At 43.4% G+C, this 18,765-nt stretch overlaps 1 protein-coding gene across 3 annotated transcripts in view; it reads left to right on the plus strand.

The window, feature by feature from the left end:
• Positions 1–18,765, plus strand: part of LOC133617246 (integrin alpha-L) — a 114,055-nt gene that overhangs the window by 18,882 nt on the left and 76,408 nt on the right. Inside the window, exons 5-7 of one of the 3 annotated variants that reach the window (XM_061977113.2) lie at positions 3–117; positions 16,810–16,940; positions 17,015–17,157. In XM_061977113.2, the coding sequence (XP_061833097.1) occupies positions 3–117; positions 16,810–16,940; positions 17,015–17,157 (389 nt within the window). The remainder of the gene's footprint in view (positions 1–2; positions 118–16,809; positions 16,941–17,014; positions 17,158–18,765) is intronic. The other 2 variants (XM_061977114.2, XM_061977115.2) reach the window with 2 other exon arrangements.

Below are 18,765 nucleotides of genomic sequence, written 5' to 3' on the forward strand. Positions count from 1 at the left end.
AGGTTTGCAGCCCTTATATAGCTCATGAATGTTACGACAACTCCTACCTGAACGGTGTGTGCTACAAGGTGACACAGGATCTTCAGGAGGTCTCCTATATCAAACCGATTTTCCAAGGTAAAAGATGTTTTAAGTAATATTTTTAACTAGGGATGTCCGATATTGGCTTTTTGCCGATATCCGATATTCCGGTATTGTCCAACTCTTCACGGTGGCAGAGGGGTTAGTGCATCTGCCTCACAATACGAAGGTCCTGAGTAGTCTTGGTGTTCAATCCCGGGCTCGGGATCTTTCTGTGTGGAGTTTGCATGTTCTCCCCGTGACTGCGTGGGTTCCCTCCGGGTACTCCGGCTTCCTCCCACCTCCAAAGACATGCACCTGGGGATAAGTTGATTGGCAACACTAAATTGGCCCTAGTGTGTGGATGTGAGTGTGAATGTTGTCTGTCTATCTGTGTTGGCCCTGCGATGAGGTGGCGACTTGTCCAGGGTGTACCCCGCTTTCCGCCCGATTGTAGCTGAGATAGGCTCCAGCGCCCCCCGCGACCCCAAAAGGAATAAGCGGTAGAAAATGGATGGATGGATGGATGTCCAACTCTTTAATTACCGATATCAACCGATATATACAGTCGTGGAATTAACACATTATTATGCCTAATTTGGACAACCAGGTATGGTGAAGATAAGGTAGTTTAAAAAAAAAAATTGATAAAATAAAATAAGATAAACGAATTTAAAAACATTTTCTTGAATAAAAAAAGAAAGTAAAACAATATAAAAACAGTTACATTGAAACTAGTAATTAATGAAAATGAGTAAAATTAACTGTTAAAGGTTAGTACTATTAGTGGACCAGCAACACGCACAATCATGTGTGCTTACGGACTGTATCCCTTGCAGACTGTATTGATATATATTGTCATATAATGTAGGAACCAGAATATTAATAACAGAAAGAAACAACCCTTTTGTGTGAATGAGTGTAAATGGGGGAGGAAGGTTTTTTGGGTTGGTGCACTAATTGTAAGTGTATCTTGTGTTTTTTATGTTGATTTAATAAAATAAAAAATAAAAAAACAGATACCGATAATAATAAAAAATGATACCAATAATTTCCGATATTACATTTTAACGCATTTATCGGCCGATAATATCGGCAGGCCGATATTATCGGACATCTCTATTTTTAACTTAGATCATCTTGTCTAGGGAGTGGTCAGATCAGTTGAAGTATAATAGTTTCCAGAGCAGGCTTGTGCAAAATCACAAATTTGGAACTTCAATTCAATGCACTTGAAGAATTTGAATTGATTTGGCTCCACCCCACATGATTGTGTATTGGACTTACTGGAAGTACAATTAAATTAATTGCAAGTCAGACAAACCCCTTATGGCCAAGTAACATAAAAATGTTGTCAATCAATCAATCAAGGTTTATTTGTATAGCACCTTACAACATCACAATGGTGCACAAAGTGCTTTATAGGACAAATAAGTTAAAAGCTAGTAAAACATATTGAAACAGTTAAAAAACCTTCATATCTAAAAACACCTATGGCAATTATTAAAAAACAGTTTAACCAAGTATGTTTTAGTTGAGATTTACAAAACCCAAAACAAGGGAAGTTGGCACGTTGTGTAAGTCTTAAATAAAAACAGAATACAATGATTAGCAAAACCTTTTCAACCTATATTCAATTGAATGCACTGCAAAGACAAGATACTTAACGTTTGAACTAGGAAACGTTGTTATTGTTTGCAAATATTAGCTAATTTGGAATTTGATGCCTGCAACATGTTTCAAAAAAGCTGGCACGAGTGGCAAAAAAGACTGAATAAGAACAAATAAGAAGTTGAATAATGCTCATCAAACACTTATTTGGAACATCCCACAGCTGAACAGGCTAATTGGGAACAGGTGGGTGCCATGATTGGGTATAAAAGCCACTTCCATGAAATGCTCAGTCATTCACAAACAAGGATGGGGCGAGGGTCACCACTTTGTGAACAAATGCGTGAGCAAATTGTCCAACAGTTTAAGAACAACATTTCTCAACCAGCTATTGCAAGGAATTTAGGGATTTCACCATCTACGGTCCGTAATATCATCAAAAGGTTCAGAGAATCTGGAGAAAACACTGCACGTAACATGGAATGCCCATGATCTTCAATCCCTCAGGCGGTACTGCATCAAAAAGTGACATCAGTGTGTAAAGGATATCACCACATGGGCTCAGGAACACTTCAGAAACCCACTGTCAGTAACTACAGTTTGTCGCTACATCTGTAAGTGCAAGTTAAAACTCTACTATGCAAAGCGAAATCCATTTACATTTGTAAAAACAACACCAAGAAATGCAGCCGGCTTCGCTGAGCCCGAGCTAATCCAAGATGGACTGATGCAAAGTGGAAAAGTCCACGAGTCCATATTTCAAATAGTTTTTGGAAACTGTGGACGTCAAGTCCTACGGACCAAAGAGGAAAATAACCATCCGGACTGTTATAGGCGCAAAGTTCAAAAGCCAGCATCTGTGATGGTATAGGGGTATATTAGTGCCCAAGGCATGGGTAACTTACTTGTCTTTGCAGTGTATTCAATTGAATATAAGTTGAAAAGGATTTGCAAATCATTGTTTTTATTTATGATTTACACAAAGTGCCAACTTTACTGGTTTTGGGTTTTGTAAAATCTTTTATCGTCGCAATAGCTTGCAACTCATGAGGGAGTGAGTTCCATAACATCGGTGCGGATTCGGCAGAAGAACCATCACCCCATTTTTTAGTTCTAGTCCTTGGTACTTCCAAAGATGTGTGCAAAGATGAGCACATATTTCTGGGTGGGTGGTGAACAGTTAAAATTTCAGTCAAGTATGCTGGGGCTAGACCAGGGGTCGGCAACCCACGGCTCTAGAGCCGCATGCGGCGCTCTAGAGCCGCATGCGGCTCTTTAGCGCCGCCCTAGTGGCTCTCTGGAGCTTTTTCAAAAATGTATGAAAAATGGAAAAAGATGAGGGGAAAAATATATATTTTTTGTTTTAATATGGTTTCTGTAGGAGGACAAACATGACACAAACCTCCCTAATTGTTCTAAAGCACACTGTTTATATTAAACATGCTTCACTGAATCGAGTATTTGGCGAGCGCCGTTTTGTCCTATTGATTTTGGCGGTCCTTGAACTCACCGTAGTTTGTTTACATGTATAACCTTCTCCGACTTTCTAGGACATGTTTTATGCCACATCTTTTTCTGTCTCATTTTGTCCACCAAGCTTTTAACGTTGTGCATGAATCCACAAAGGTGAGTTTTGTTGATGTTATTGACTTGTGTGGAGTGCTAATCAGGCATATTTGGTCACTGCATGACTGCAAGCTAATCGATGCTAACATGCTATTTAGGCTAGCTATATGTACATATTGCATCATTATGCCTCATCTGTAGCTATATTTGAGCTCATTTAGTTTCCTTTAAGTCATCTCAATTCAATTTATATCTCATGACACACATCTGTATGTAATATGGCTTTTATTTTTTTGCGGCTCCAGACAGATGTGTTTTTGTATTTTTGGTCCAATATGGCTCTTTAAACATTTTGGGTTGCCGACCCCTGGGCTAGACCATTGCTGACCTTAAAAACAAAAAGAAGGATTTTAAAATGTATTCTAAAACATACAGGGAGCCAATGGAGGGCAAAGAGAACTGGGGTAACACCCAATACTGGTGGGCATGTTTTGGAGTATAAGTGAGGTGAGCAGCTGCATTTTGTACTAACTGGAGCTTGTGGGGCAGTGACTGATTTAGTCCATTATAAAGGGCATTACAGATGTCCAGTCTTGAGCTGATAAAAGCATGAATGGCGTTTTTAAGGTCTGCCCTGTGCAGAAAAGGCTTCACTTTTGTCAAAACCCTCAGCTGGAAAAACCTGCTCTAACCACAAAGTTTATTTGTTTGTCAAATTCAAGGTCGCTGTCAAATATCACACCCAGGTTCTTCACAGCAGGAGCGAGGGTGGGGGTGCTAAAACTGGGTGCACTATGACGTGCATCATGGCTAAAAACAACTTACTCTGTTTTGCTCTCATTTTAATGCAGAAAGTCCTGCGACAGCCATAGTTTAATGTCATTGAGACAGCTATGGAGGGATTCAAGTGCATTATTGTCACTTAGCATAACGGGCAAATAGAGCTGTACATCATCAGCATAAAAGTGGAAGTTAACATTGCATTTGGATTTGATTGAACCTAATGGGAGCATATAAAATGAAATTAGAATAGAACCCTGGGGTATGCCAGAAAAAAAGTGATGTATTTGTAGAGGAAATATCCTGAATCATTACTGAAAAGGACCTATTGATGAGATATGAGGAACACCATCTTAGCACAGATCCACACAGGCCAAAGCAGTATTCCCGGCGGGAGATAAGGTCTACATGGTTCACGGTGTCAAAAGCATCTGTGAGATCCAAAATAACAAGCACAACAGCGTTTTTTTGTGTCAAGGGCAGTGTTGGGACTAACGCGTTACAAAGTAACGCGTTACTGTAACGCCGTTACTATCGGCGGTAACTAGTAATCTAACGCGTTATTTTTTTATATTCAGTAACTCTGTTACCGTTACTACATGATGCGTTACTGCGTTATTTTGCGTTATTTTTTATGTACCGTATTTTCCGCACTATAAGGCGCACCTAAAAACCACAAATGTTCTCAAAAGCTGACAGTGCGCCTTATAACCCGGTGCGCTTTATATATGGATAAATATTAAGATTCATTTTCATAAAGTTTAGGTCTCGCAACTACGGTAAACAGCCGCCATCTTTTTTCCCCGTAGAAGAAGCGCGCGGTGCATGCTGGGATATGTGACGTTTCATTTCCATTTGTGTGTTTATGTAAAGACCCCAAAATGGCTCCTATTAAGTGTGTTGTCTGTCTAATTATAAATAATGCAGACGAGGCGTGTTAACTGAGTTCTCAACGTTTACTCACAGCGTGCTCATAACCACATTCTAACTCCCAGCATACAACAACGCTTCTCAGGGCTACCGCGCATGCTCGTAACTATCGTTGCATGCTGGGTAGTGTAGTTGTTATATTTGCTAGCTCATAACAGCACATTGAGAGACACGCTTACGCGCTTAATTCAATACTCGCCGTCATTCCGGGTGGATTGACAAAAGACCTCCAGCCGCTAGATATTGGTGTCAACAGGGCATTCGAAGCTAGACTGCTAACTGCGTGGGAACAGTGGAGGACGAAGAAGCGCGCGGTGCATGCTGGGATATGTGACGTTTCATTTCCATTTGTGTGTTTATGTAAAGACCCCAAAATGGCTCCTATTAAGTGTGTTGTCTGTCTAATTATAAATAATGCAGACGAGGCGTGTTAACTGAGTTCTTAACGTTTACTTACAGCGTGCTCATAACCACATTCTAACTCCCAGCATACAACAACGCTTCTCAGGGCTACCGCGCATGCTCGTAACTATCGTTGCATGCTGGGTAGTGTAGTTGTTATATTTGCTAGCTCATAACAGCACATTAAGAGACACGCTTACGCGCTTAATTCAATACTCGCCGTCATTCCGGGTGGATTGACAAAAGACCTCCAGCCGCTAGATATTGGTGTCAACAGGGCATTCGAAGCTAGACTGCTAACTGCGTGGGAACAGTGGAGGACGAAGAAGCGCGCGGTGCATGCTGGGATATGTGACGTTTCATTTCCATTTGTGTGTTTATGTAAAGACCCCAAAATGGCTCCTATTAAGTGTGTTGTCTGTCTAATTATAAATAATGCAGACGAGGCGTGTTAACTGAGTTCTCAACGTTTACTTACAGCGTGCTCATAACCACATTCTAACTCCCAGCATACAACAACGCTTCTCAGGGCTACCGCGCATGCTCGTAACTATCGTTGCATGCTGGGTAGTGTAGTTGTTATATTTGCTAGCTCATAACAGCACATTAAGAGACACGCTTACGCGCTTAATTCAATACTCGCCGTCATTCCGGGTGGATTGACAAAAGACCTCCAGCCGCTAGATATTGGTGTCAACAGGGCATTCGAAGCTAGACTGCTAACTGCGTGGGAACAGTGGAGGACGAAGAAGCGCGCGGTGCATGCTGGGATATGTGACGTTTCATTTCCATTTGTGTGTTTATGTAAAGACCCCAAAATGGCTCCTATTGAGTGTGTTGTCTGTCTAATTATAAATAATGCAGACGAGGCGTGTTAACTGAGTTCTCAACGTTTACTTACAGCGTGCTCATAACCACATTCTAACTCCCAGCATACAACGCTTCTCAGGGCTACTGCGCATGCTCGTAACTATCGTTGCATGCTGGGTAGTGTAGTTGTTATATTTGCTAGCTCATAACAGCACATTGAGAGACACGCTTACGCGCTTAATTCAATACTCGCCGTCATTCCGGGTGGATTGACAAAAGACCTCCAGCCGCTAGATATTGGTGTCAACAGGGCATTCGAAGCTAGACTGCTAACTGCGTGGGAACAATGGCTGACAGAAGGCGAACACACCTTCACTAAGACGAGGAGGCAGCGCCAGACGACGCCAACATCTGCCAGTGGATCGTAAATTTGCCCAACTTTTCACTTCGGACACCGAAGACGAAGGATTTACGAATGAAGAATAACTTCAGAAAGTGAGCGCTATGTTTATTTTGTGTGTTGTGACATTAACGTTCGAGCAACATTATGTTGCTATTGCTCTGCACTATTTTGAATTTTACTATGTTTGTGATTGCACATTTGCGTACATTTTGGGAGTGAACAGAGTTGTTAGAACGCTGGTTTTTAATATATTATTAAAGTTTGACTGACCTATCTGACTGTTTTTTTGACATTCCCTTTAGCGCAGCGTAGGCGCGGCTTATAGTCCGGGGCGGCTTATTGGTGGACAAAGTTATGAAATATGCCATTCATTGAAGGTGCGGCTAATAATCCGGTGCGCCTTATAGTGCGGAAAATACGGTAGTATCGGCTAGAAACTGAGAAGATCTGAGTGTTGCAGCGCTGCTGAAGAGGCGACAAAAAAGAGGCGCGCCGCGCGCTGTCTGTGTGTATGTGTGTGTGTGTGTGTGTGTGAGTGTGTGTGTGTGGGAGGGGGCGTGTCTGTGTCTACTATCAAGACGTCATGGCGAACCCCGAAGCCGAGTTTCTTAAAATGGAGATATTTTCAGTACGTTTCTTTTATCGACCACAAAGAAAAGAACATTTTAGTTGAATGTAAGTTTCAAATATGCTGAAACAGCGACAAAAACAACATGCTTCGACGAAGCTAGTAAAGAGACACACACTTCACCTCCACGTCCAACAGCGGCTGGATTTTAATGAGGCACTGCACACTGAAGGTACACACACTCTGTCAATTTTCTTATATAGTCTTTCATTTTAAACTTTTAGAGTGTTTGATTATCACATCACTCTAAATGTTTAGACTATAAAGTTCACAAACCCAAAGAGGGATACTAGTGGGCCAGGCTAATATTTCCTTTTCTCTAAACTAAGTGGGGAAATGTGTAGAGTGTTCTGGGCTTCAGACATGATTTTATTTCAGAATTCCTTGAGAAAACGCCTGGTTAGGCTTTATGTATGTAGTGTGTGCCTTTCTTGTTTTACAGCTATGTTGTTATTATGCTGTTTGTTACTTATGTATGTTAAGTTGCAGCTATTTAAAATAGTTTTGTCAATTTGTTCTGGTCTGAAACAAATTGGCCCTTTAAAACATATCTTTGTCTTTGTGTGTTGTATGTAGAGCACATTGCTTAGCAGAGTTCAGTGATGCAAATGTATGTCAACTTGATCAACAGATTGTATTATTCTCCAGTGCAATAACAGTACTAAAATGAAGGCTAAAAGGGCATTAAATGGGGCCTTAAAAAAATAAAAATAAAATATATAAGTAACTAAATAGTTACTTTTCACAGTAACGCATTACTTTTTGGTTTAAGTAACTGAGTTAGTAACTGAGTTACTTTTGAAATAAAGTAACTAGTAACTGTAACTAGTTACTGGTTTTCAGTAACTAACCCAACACTGGTCAAGGGCCGTTAGAATGTCTTTTTGAACTTTTAGTAATGCTGATTCTGTGCTGTGGAGAGTCCTAAGTCCTAATTGAAATGTGTCAGCAATATCATTGAGGGACAGAAATGGCAATTTATTCCATGATCTTGGACAGCAAAGGGACATATGATATTGGATGGAATATGGGCTGAATGGACGGGTCTGGGTTATGCTTTTTAAGGAGTGGTCTGACTACATTTCGCTTTAGGGCAGTGGGGACAATATAGTTTATAGTTTATTATGTTTCGGTCAATCGTCAACAAAATAAACAAACAGTTGTACATTCATAGATTGAAAATGAAAATGTTGCAGACCGAAAGGGTTGAAGTTGAACACTTATTGCGCCTAATCCTATTTATAGGGTTATTTATTATTATTATTATTTTTTATTATTATTATTATTTTTTTAATTATTAATATTATTTATTATTATTTATTATTATTTATTATTATTTATTATTATTTATTTATTTATAGGGTACTTGACATTGTTTACAATGTCAAGTACAAGATGAACTTCCGAAAATTATGAAATGTCTTTTGTACAACATATTATAAATACACATTATACACAACATAAACACAGTTCAATTATATACACAGTAAAGGCATGTGAAATATCCTTGTACACGTGTTAAACCTTTGTACCAATTTATATACTATATACAAACAATTATACTTCCATTATTATTTATATCCCACATTTAGTATTTTAATTAACATTGATCATAATATTAACTACTGTGTTGATTCAAGAGTGATATATTTTTTCAAGACATTGGTCTTAAAGTGTTTTTTAAATGTGTGAATGGAACTGGAACATTTTAAGGAATCATCGAAGCTGTTCCACAGTTGAACCCCCCTGACAGAAACACATCTACTTTTTAAGCTCGTTCTTATCTTAGCTTTCTGGAAGACAGCTCAACCTCTGAGGTCATAGGGATTCTCTCTGGGTTTAAACCTCTCCTGTAGACACCCAGGCAGCATGTGGTTATGAGCTTTGTACGTCACAATAGCAACTGTTAATAAGGAGAACACGGCTGGGACCAATGATGTCCTCCTTAGTTATTCTGCTGGCAGGTATAATGTCTAAAGGACGGCTGGAAGTGTTTAATTGCTGAGCTGATTTTTTTTCGAAGACCTCGATGAAGAACACAAACCAAGGACCCAGATTTCCCTCGCCCGGACGCGGGTCACCGGGGCCCCCCTCTGGAGCCAGGCCCGGAGGTGGGGCACGATGGCGAGCGCCTGTCCCCATGGGGCCCGGCCGGGCACAGCCCGAAGAGGCAACGTGGGTCCCCCCTCCAATGGGCTCACCACTCATAGCAGGGGCCATAGAGGTCGGGTGCAGTGTGAGCTGGGCGGCAGCCGAGGGCAGGGCACTTGGCGGTCCGATCCTCGGCTACATAAGCTGGCTCTTGGAACGTCACTTCGCTGGGGGTGAAGGAGCCTGAGCTAGTGCGTGAGGTGGAGAAGTTCCGGCTAGATATAGTCGGACTCACTTCGACGCACAGCAAGGGCTCTGGAACCACTTCTCTTGAGAGGGGATGGACTCTCTTCCACTCTGGCGTTGCCGGCAGTGAGAGGCGACGGGCTGGGGTGGCAATTCTTGTTGCCCCTCGGCTCAAAGCCTGCACGTTGGAGTTCAACCCGGTGGACGAGAGGGTAGCTTCCCTCCGCCTTCGGGTGGGGAGACGGGTCCTGACTGTTGTTTGCGTTTACGCGCCAAACGGCAGCTCAGAGTACCCACCCTTTTTGGATTCACTCGAGGGAGTACTGGAGAGTGCTCCCCCGGGTGATTCCCTCGTTCTACTGGGGGACTTCAATGCTCATGTTGGCAGCGACAGTGAAACCTGGAGAGGTGTGATTGGGAAGAATGGCCGCCCGGATCTGAACCCGAGTGGTGTTCTGTTATTGGACTTTTGTGCTCGTCACAGATTGTCGATAACAAACACCATGTTCAAACATAAGGGTGTCCATATGTGCACTTGGCACCAGGACACCCTAGGCCACAGTTCCATGATCGACTTTGTAGTTGTGTCATCGGATTTGCGGCCTCATGTTTTGGACACTCGGGTGAAGAGAGGGGCGGAGCTTTCTACCGATCACCACCTGGTGGTGAGTTGGCTGCGATGGTGGGGGAGGATGCCGGACAGACCTGGCAGGCCCAAACGCATTGTGAGGGTTTGCTGGGAACGCCTGGCAGAGTCTCCTGTCAGAGAGAGTTTCAATTCCCACCTCCGGAAGAACTTTGAACATGTCACGAGGGAGGTGCTGGACATTGAGTCCGAGTGGACAATGTTCCGTACCTCTATTGTCGAGGCGGCCGATTGGAGCTGTGGCCGCAAGGTGGTTGGTGCCTGTCGTGGCGGTAATCCTAGAACCCGTTGGTGGACGCCGGCGGTGAGAGATGCCGTCAGGCTGAAGAAGGAGTCCTATCGGGTTCTTTTGGCTCATGGGACTCCTGAGGCAGCAGACAGGTACCGACAGGCCAAGCGGTGTGCAGCTTCAGCGGTCGCGGAGGCAAAAACTCGGACATGGGAGGAGTTCGGGGAGGCCATGGAAAAAGACTTCCGGACGGCTTCGAAGCAATTCTGGACCACCATCCGCCGCCTCAGGAAGGGGAAGCAGTGCAGTGTCAACACCGTGTATGGTGGGGATGGTGCTCTGCTGACCTCGACTGCGGATGTTGTGGATCGGTGGAGGGAATACTTCGAAGACCTCCTCAATCCTACCAGCACGTCTTCCTATAAGGAAGCAGGGTCTGGGGAATCTGTGGTGGGCTCTCCTATTTCTGGGGCTGAGGTTGCCGAGGTAGTTAAAAAGCTCCTCGGTGGCAAGGCCCCGGGGGTGGATGAGATCCGCCCGGAGTTCCTTAAGGCTCTGGATGTTGTGGGGCTGTCTTGGTTGACAAGACTCTGCAACATCGCGTGGACATCGGGGGAGGTACCTCTGATTGGCAGACCGGGGTGGTGGTTCCTCTCTTTAAGAAGGGGAACCGGAGGGTGTGTTCCAACTATCGTGGGATCACACTCCTCAGCCTTTCCGGTAAGGTCTATTCGGGTGTACTGGAGAGGAGGCTACGCCGGATAGTCGAACCTCGGATTCAGGAGGAACAGTGTGGTTTTCGTCCTGGTCGTGGAACTGTGGACCAGCTCTATACTCTCGGCAGGGTCCTTGAGGGTGCATGGGAGTTTGCCCAACCAGTCTACATGTGCTTTGTGGACTTGGAGAAGGCATTCGACCGTGTACCCCGGGAAGTCCTGTGGGGAGTGCTCAGAGAGTATGGGGTAACGGACTGTCTTATTGTGGCAGTTCGCTCCCTGTATAATCAGTGTCAGAGCTTGGTCCGCATTGCCGGCAGTAAGTCGGACACGTTTCCAGTGAGGGTTGGACTCCGCCAAGGCTGCCCTTTGTCACCGATTCTGTTCATAACCTTTATGGACAGAATTTCTAGGCGCAGTCAGGGCGTTGAGGGGATCTGGTTTGGTGGCTGCAGGATTAGGTCACTGCTATTTGCAGATGATGTGGTCCTGATGGCTTCTTCCGGCCAAGATCTTCAGCTCTCACTGGATCGGTTCGCAGCCGAGTGTGAAGCGACTGGGATGGGAATCAGCACCTCCAAGTCCGAGTCCATGGTTCTCTCCCGGAAAAGGGTGGATGGAGTGCCATCTCCGGGTTGGGGAGGAGATCTTGCCCCAAGTGGAGGAGTTCAAGTACCTCGGAGTCTTGTTCACGAGTGGGGGAAGAGTGGATCGTGAGATCGACAGGCGGATCGGTGCGGCGTCTTCAGTAATGGGGACGCTGTATCGATCCGTTGTGGTGAAGAAGGAGCTGAGCCGGAAGGCAAAGCTCTCGATTTACCGGTCGATCTACGTTCCCATCCTCACCTATGGTCATGAGCTTTGGGTCATGACCGAAAGGACAAGATCACGGGTACAAGCGGCCGAAATGAGTTTCCTCCGCCGAGTGGCGGGACTCTCCCTTAGAGATAGGGTGAGAAGCTCTGTCATTCGGGGGGAGCTCAAAGTAAAGCCGCTGCTCCTCCACATCGAGAGGAGCCAAATGAGGTGGTTCGGGCATCTGGTCAGGATGCCACCCGAACGCCTCCCTAGGAAGGTGTTTCGGGCACGTCCGACCGGTAGGAGGCCACGGGGAAGACCCAGGACACGCTGGGAAGACTATCTCTCCCGGCTGGCCTGGGAACGCCTCGGGATCCCCCGGGAGGAACTGGACGAAGTGGCTGGGGAGAGGGAAGTCTGGGCTTCCCTGCTTAAGCTGCTGCCCCCGCGACCCGACCTCGGATAAGCGGAAGAAGATGGATGGATTTTTTTTAAGATGGGAAATGGAAATTGATTAAAAGTTCTAAAAAAATGTGCTGTACAGGATGACCACGCAGGGCAGTAATTGGAACCTTTGGGATGGATTGCCTGACAGACTGGACCTTGTTAATGAAGAACTGTTAAAATGCATCACATGTGTGCTCAGATGCATAATTAATACAGCAGTGGTAGGATCAATGACAGAGTTAATAGTGTTAAATAGAAGTCTGGGCGATGACTATTGCTGGTGAACATGTTAAATACATGTTTAGTTTTTTGCTTTGTTCAAAGTTTTGTGATAAGTGGCAAGACTGTCCCCTTATAGGCCTCAAATTTGAACTTTTCAAGGTCAAGGCAAGTCTTGCCTTAAAGGAGGGCTCATATTTTAGGGCACCAAGGCAAACATTATTTTCTTTCGAGGCAGGGGCTCCAAAGCATGCATGTAGGGTAAGATAAATGCGTTAAAATGTAATATCGCAAATGATCGGTATAGTTTTTTTAATTATCGGTATCGTTTTTTTTATCTTTTATTTTTTTATTAAATCAACATAAACACAATTAGTGCACCAACCCAAAAAAAATTCCCTCCCCCATTTACACTCATTCACATTCATTCACCCAAAAGGGTTGTTTCTTTCTGTTATTAATATTCTGGTTCCTACATCCATCCATCCATCCATCTTCTTCCGCTTATCCGAGGTCGGGTCGCGGGGGCAGCAGCCTAAGCAGGGAAGCCCAGACTTCCCTCTCCCCAGCCACTTCGTCCAGCTCTTCCTGTGGGACCCCGAGGCGTTCCCAGGCCAGCCGGGAGACATAGTCTTCCCAACGTGTCCTGGGTCTTCCCCGCGGCCTCCTACCGGTCGGACGTGCCCTAAACACCTCCCTAGGGAGGCGTTCGGGTGGCATCCTGACCAGATGCCCGAACCACCTCATCTGGCTCCTCTCGATGTGGAGGAGCAGCGGCTTTACTTTATATACAGGTATATATATATATTTATATATATATATATATATATATATTTACTATATATATCAATATATATCAATACAGTCTGCAAGGAATACAGTCTGTAAGCACACATGATTGTGCGTGCTGCTGGTCCACTAATAGTACTAACCTTTAACAGTTAATTTTACTCATTTTCATTAATTACTAGTTTCTATGTAACTGTTTTTATATTGTTTTACTTTCTTTTTTTATTCAAGAAAATGTTTTTAATTTATTTATCTTATTTTATTATTTAAAAAAAAAGTACCTTATCTTCACCATACCTGGTTGTCCAAATTAGGCATAATAATGTGTTAATTCCACAACTGTATATATCGGTTGATATCGGTATCGGTTGATATCGGTATCGGTAATTAAAGAGTTGGACAATATCGGAATATCGGATATCGGCAAAAAGCCATTATCGGACATCCCTACATGCATGCATACATATGATATATAAATATCTATCTATCTATCTATCTATAATGTACATTAACAAGTAAAAAGTCAAGGGCCGTCACGGCATGTTCTTGCCGCGGATGTTGGTAAATTTTTAGGGCATTACGGCAAATGACGAGGGCGGTCGTGGCTTTTGCCGCAGTTGCTGGGGTTAAATTTGAGCCCTGCCCTTAACATGCCCAATGACACATGAAGTCCATCTTTCTTCCATTTGCACTCAGCCTGCCTGCACTGATGTCTCAGGGCATGCGTGGATTCACTTAGTCACGGGTCAGGTTAAAATTTGGTGACTTTGTCCCTGAATGAGCAACATAGTCCGAGCATGTAGAGTGGAAGGAGGAGAGAGAGCTTACAGGGCATTTGGCAGATCTTGGGTCAGTTTCTCGGAAAGTACCAGTAATATCAGTGGCTGTAGAGGAGGTGATAATCCGGCGGCGGCAGAAGGCAACAGGCTTGGGTGGAGGTGGAGGTGCTAGAACCTCAAAGCAAATGAGTGCGTGATCAGAAATGGGACTATTACGAACATCAATAACAGGCATGATAAGATCAAGGGTGTGCCCAAGCATGATGGTCGGACAGGCTATGGACTGAGGGAAAACCATTAGTAGTTTAACATAACATATATATTGTTGAAATGTATATATTATATATATGTAAAGGACATTAAATGAACTCAAATATACATACAAACGAGGCATAATGATGCAATATGTACCTACAGCTAGCCTAAATAGCATATTAGCATCGATTAGCTTGCAGTCATGGATTCACCTAATATGCCTGGTAAGCACTCCAGAAAATTAATAAAATCAATCAAGCTCACCTTTGTGCATTCACACACAGCATAAAACGTTTGGTGGACAAAATGAGACAAAGGAGTGGCATAAAACACGTCTTTCTGCGGCGGCATCGGAGAAAGTTGTACATGTAAAACAATCTACGGTGAGTTCAAGGATCGCTGAAATTAGTAGGACAAAACGGCGCTTGCCAAATACTCTCATCAGTGAAGGATGTTTAATACAAACAGTGATATTTCTAACAATTAGGAAGGTTTGTGTCATGTTTTTTCTCCTGCAAAAAATACATTAAAACAAAATATATATTTTTCTTCTTCATCTTTTTCCATTTTCACACATCTCTGAAAGAGGTCCGGGGAGCCACTCGGTCTGCGCTAAAGAGCCGCGGGTTGTTGACTCCCGTATTATACCAAATAATACATTGCGGGAATTGGTTTGAATCCAGACTGGTGTTGAATTGAGAATTGATTTTGAATTGAATCGTCACCCCATCCATCCATCCATCCATCCATCTTCTTCCGCTTATCCGAGGTCGGGTCGCGGGGGCAGCAGCCTAAGCAGGGAAGCCCAGACTTCCCTCTCCCCAGCCACTTCGTCCAGCTTCTCCCGGGGGATCCTGAGGCATTCCCAGGCCAGCCGGGAGACATAGTCTTCCCAACGTGTCCTGGGTCTTCCCCGTGGCCTCCTAGCGGTCGGACGTGCCCTAAACACCTCCCTAGGGAGGCGCTCGGGTGGCATCCTGACCAGATGCCCGAACCACCTCATCTGGCTCCTCTCGATGTGGAGGAGCAGCGGCTTTACTTTGAGCTCCCCCCGGATGACAGAGCTTCTCACCCTATCTCTAAGGGAGAGCCCCGCTACCCGGCGGAGGAAACTCATTTTGGCCGCTTGTACCCGTGATCTTGTCCTTTCGGTCATAACCCAAAGCTCATGACCATAGGTGAGGATGGGAACGTAGATCGACCGGTAAATTGAGAGCTTTGCCTTTCGGCTCAGCTCCTTCTTCACCACAACGGATCGATACAGCGTCCGCATTACTGAAGACGCCGCACCGATCCGCCTGTCAATCTCACGATCCACTCTTCCCTCACTCGTGAACAAGACTCCGAGGTACTTGAACTCCTCCACTTGGGGCAAGATCTCCTCCCCAACCCGGAGATGGCACTCCACCCTTTTCCGGGCGAGAACCATGGACTCGGACTTGGAGGTGCTGATTCTCATCCCAGTCGCTTCACACTCGGCTGCGAACCGATCCAGTGAGAGCTGAAGATCCTGGCCAGATAAAGCCATCAGGACCACATCATCTGCAAAAAGTAGAGACCTAATCCTGCTGCCACCAAACCGGATCCCCTCAACGCCTTGACTGCGCCTAGAAATTCTGTCCATAAAAGTTATGAACAGAATCGGTGACATAGGGCAGCCTTGGCGGAGTCCAACCCTCACCGGAAACGTGTCCGACTTACTGCCGGCAATGCGAACCATGCTCTGACACTGATCATACAGGGAGCGGACCGCCACAATCAGACAGTCCGAAACCCCATACTCTCTGGGCACTCCCCACAGGACTTCCCGAGGGACACGGTCGAATGCCTTCTCCAAGTCCACAAAGCACATGTAGACTGGTTGGGCAAACTCCCATGCACCCTCAAGGACCCTGCCGAGAGTATAGAGCGGGTCCACAGTTCCACGACCAGGACGAAAACCACACTGTTCCTCCTGAATCCGAGGTTCGACTATCCGGCGTAGCCTTTTCTCCAGTACACCTGAATAGACCTTACCGGGGAGGCTGAGGAGTGTGATCCCACGATAGTTAGAACTGTTGAATCGTCAAAATTAGATCGAATCGTGAGGTGCCCAAAGATTCCCACCTCTACTGGGCAGTGTGGGTAAGCGCCAGTATCCAGACTGTAGAGGACGTCCAAGTGACACACAAATCCTTACATGATGAGCATGCAAATATTAATCTTTTTTTCCCCTACTGGAAGTTGTGGCCATAGCTCGAACCTTATCATGGGTGTCATTATTCGGTAAAGGCAATACTGGTCCTGTATTTACTTGGTTTCGTACAGTTTTCAGTATTAACCCAATCCTACCATGAAGTGCGTCTTATAAAAAATGTTGCATCTAATGTAATCATTTTCATCAATGAATACATTCTTGATTTAGAATGCAGGAAGAAGACGGTAGAACTGGTCTTTCTTTTTGATGGATCCTTGAGTATGACTGAGGATGAGTTTACAAAAAATAAAGATTTTATTATGGACATAATGGACAACCTCAAAAACACATCAATCAAGGTCAGTGCCCCATGGATGTGAGAGATTGACAGTGTTTATTTGACATGCACGTGTTCATGGTGTGTGTTTTTCAGTTTGCAGCCGTTCAGTTCGCCTCAGATTACAGGACCGTCTTTGATTTCATGGACTATTACAAAGGCAGCGCTAGGCAAAAACTTGCAGAGGAGCAGCACATGTATTCCCTTACCAATACCCACAAAGCCCTGGAATTTGTTTTGTAAGTTGTAACGACTACACTATTTCCCACAGCCCAACAATCTATTTGTAGTTTTGGTGGGGGCTCATTGTTGAATTTACATAATCAACTGCACCTGATGCTTGTTAAGAAGAGTGGCGAAAACAGTGCATGGCCTCTTTGCATGTTTGCGTGGACTCTGTTTGCGCACGCGTTTTGTTCCTCTGGCCCTTTATTCGCCCAGCGTTCTTTCTTTTTGGCAGTTTGGGGCCAGCATTGATTGGTCATTTTAAACGTTTACTGTCTCCTGGTCTGAGCCAATCCGAGGGAACCTGTTGTCTGTACATTTTTCGAATCGTAAGACAAAATAACCAAATATTAGTGTACTGTGTCATTTAAAGGGGATTTTAGCAACTTGCTCACAGTTACACTATTCAAACCAAAAAATTAAGGCTGTCAAAATTAAAGAGTAACTCATGTGATTAATCACAAAAAATATTGCATTAATCATGTACACCAGGGGTCCGGATCCGGCCCGCCAGCGTCCAAAATCCGGCTCGCGGGAAGTCCCAAGTTAAAAAAATAATATATATATATATATATATATATATATATATATATATATATATATATATATATATATATATATATATATATATATATATATATATATCTTTTAATTATTATTATTTTGAAATCTGTCCTTTCTAATCCATTTTCTACCACTTGTTACTCTCTGTGACATCACCGTGCTCTGAATATATATATATATATATATATATATATATATATATCTTTTAATTATTATTATTTTGAAATCTGTCCTTTCTAATCCATTTTCTACCACTTGTTACTCTCTGTGACATCACCGTGCTCTGAATACATATATATATATATATATATATATATATATATATATATATATATATATATATATATATATATATATATATATATATATACACATACAGGCCAAAAGTTTGGACACACGTTCTCATTCAATGCGTTTTCTTTATTTTCATGTCTATTTACATTGTAGATTGTCACTGAAGGCATCAAAACTATGAATAAACACATGTGGAGTTATGTACTTCACAAAAAAAGGTGAAATAACTGAAAACATCTTTTATATTCTAGTTTCTTCAAATAACCACCCTTTGCTCAGATTAGTACTTTGCACACTCTTGGCATTTTCTCGATGAGCTTCAAAAGGTAGTCACCTGAAATGGTTTTCACTTCACAGGTGTCATAGTTTTGATGCCTTCAGTGACAATCTACAATGTAAATAGTCATGAAAATAAAGAAAACGCATTGAAATGAGAAGGTGTGTCCAAACGTTTGGCCTGTACTCTATATACACACACATTATATATATATATATATATATATATATATATATATATATATATATATATATATATATATATATATATATATATACACAGGTCAAAAGTTTGGACACACCTTCTCATTTCAATGCGTTTTCTTTAAATAAAGTGAGATTTACAATATTAACTATGAACAATAAAACACTGAATATTAACAACATATGAACATTGCTCCTCTTTTACTTCTCAGACCAGCTCCTTGATAGACATCTTTTACAATCAAGAAAAAAACAACAAAAATTTAACAAACACCTACAATATG

The sequence above is a fragment of the Nerophis lumbriciformis genome, linkage group LG16 (assembly GCF_033978685.3).
Source record: "Nerophis lumbriciformis linkage group LG16, RoL_Nlum_v2.1, whole genome shotgun sequence".
Taxonomy (NCBI): domain Eukaryota; kingdom Metazoa; phylum Chordata; class Actinopteri; order Syngnathiformes; family Syngnathidae; genus Nerophis; species Nerophis lumbriciformis.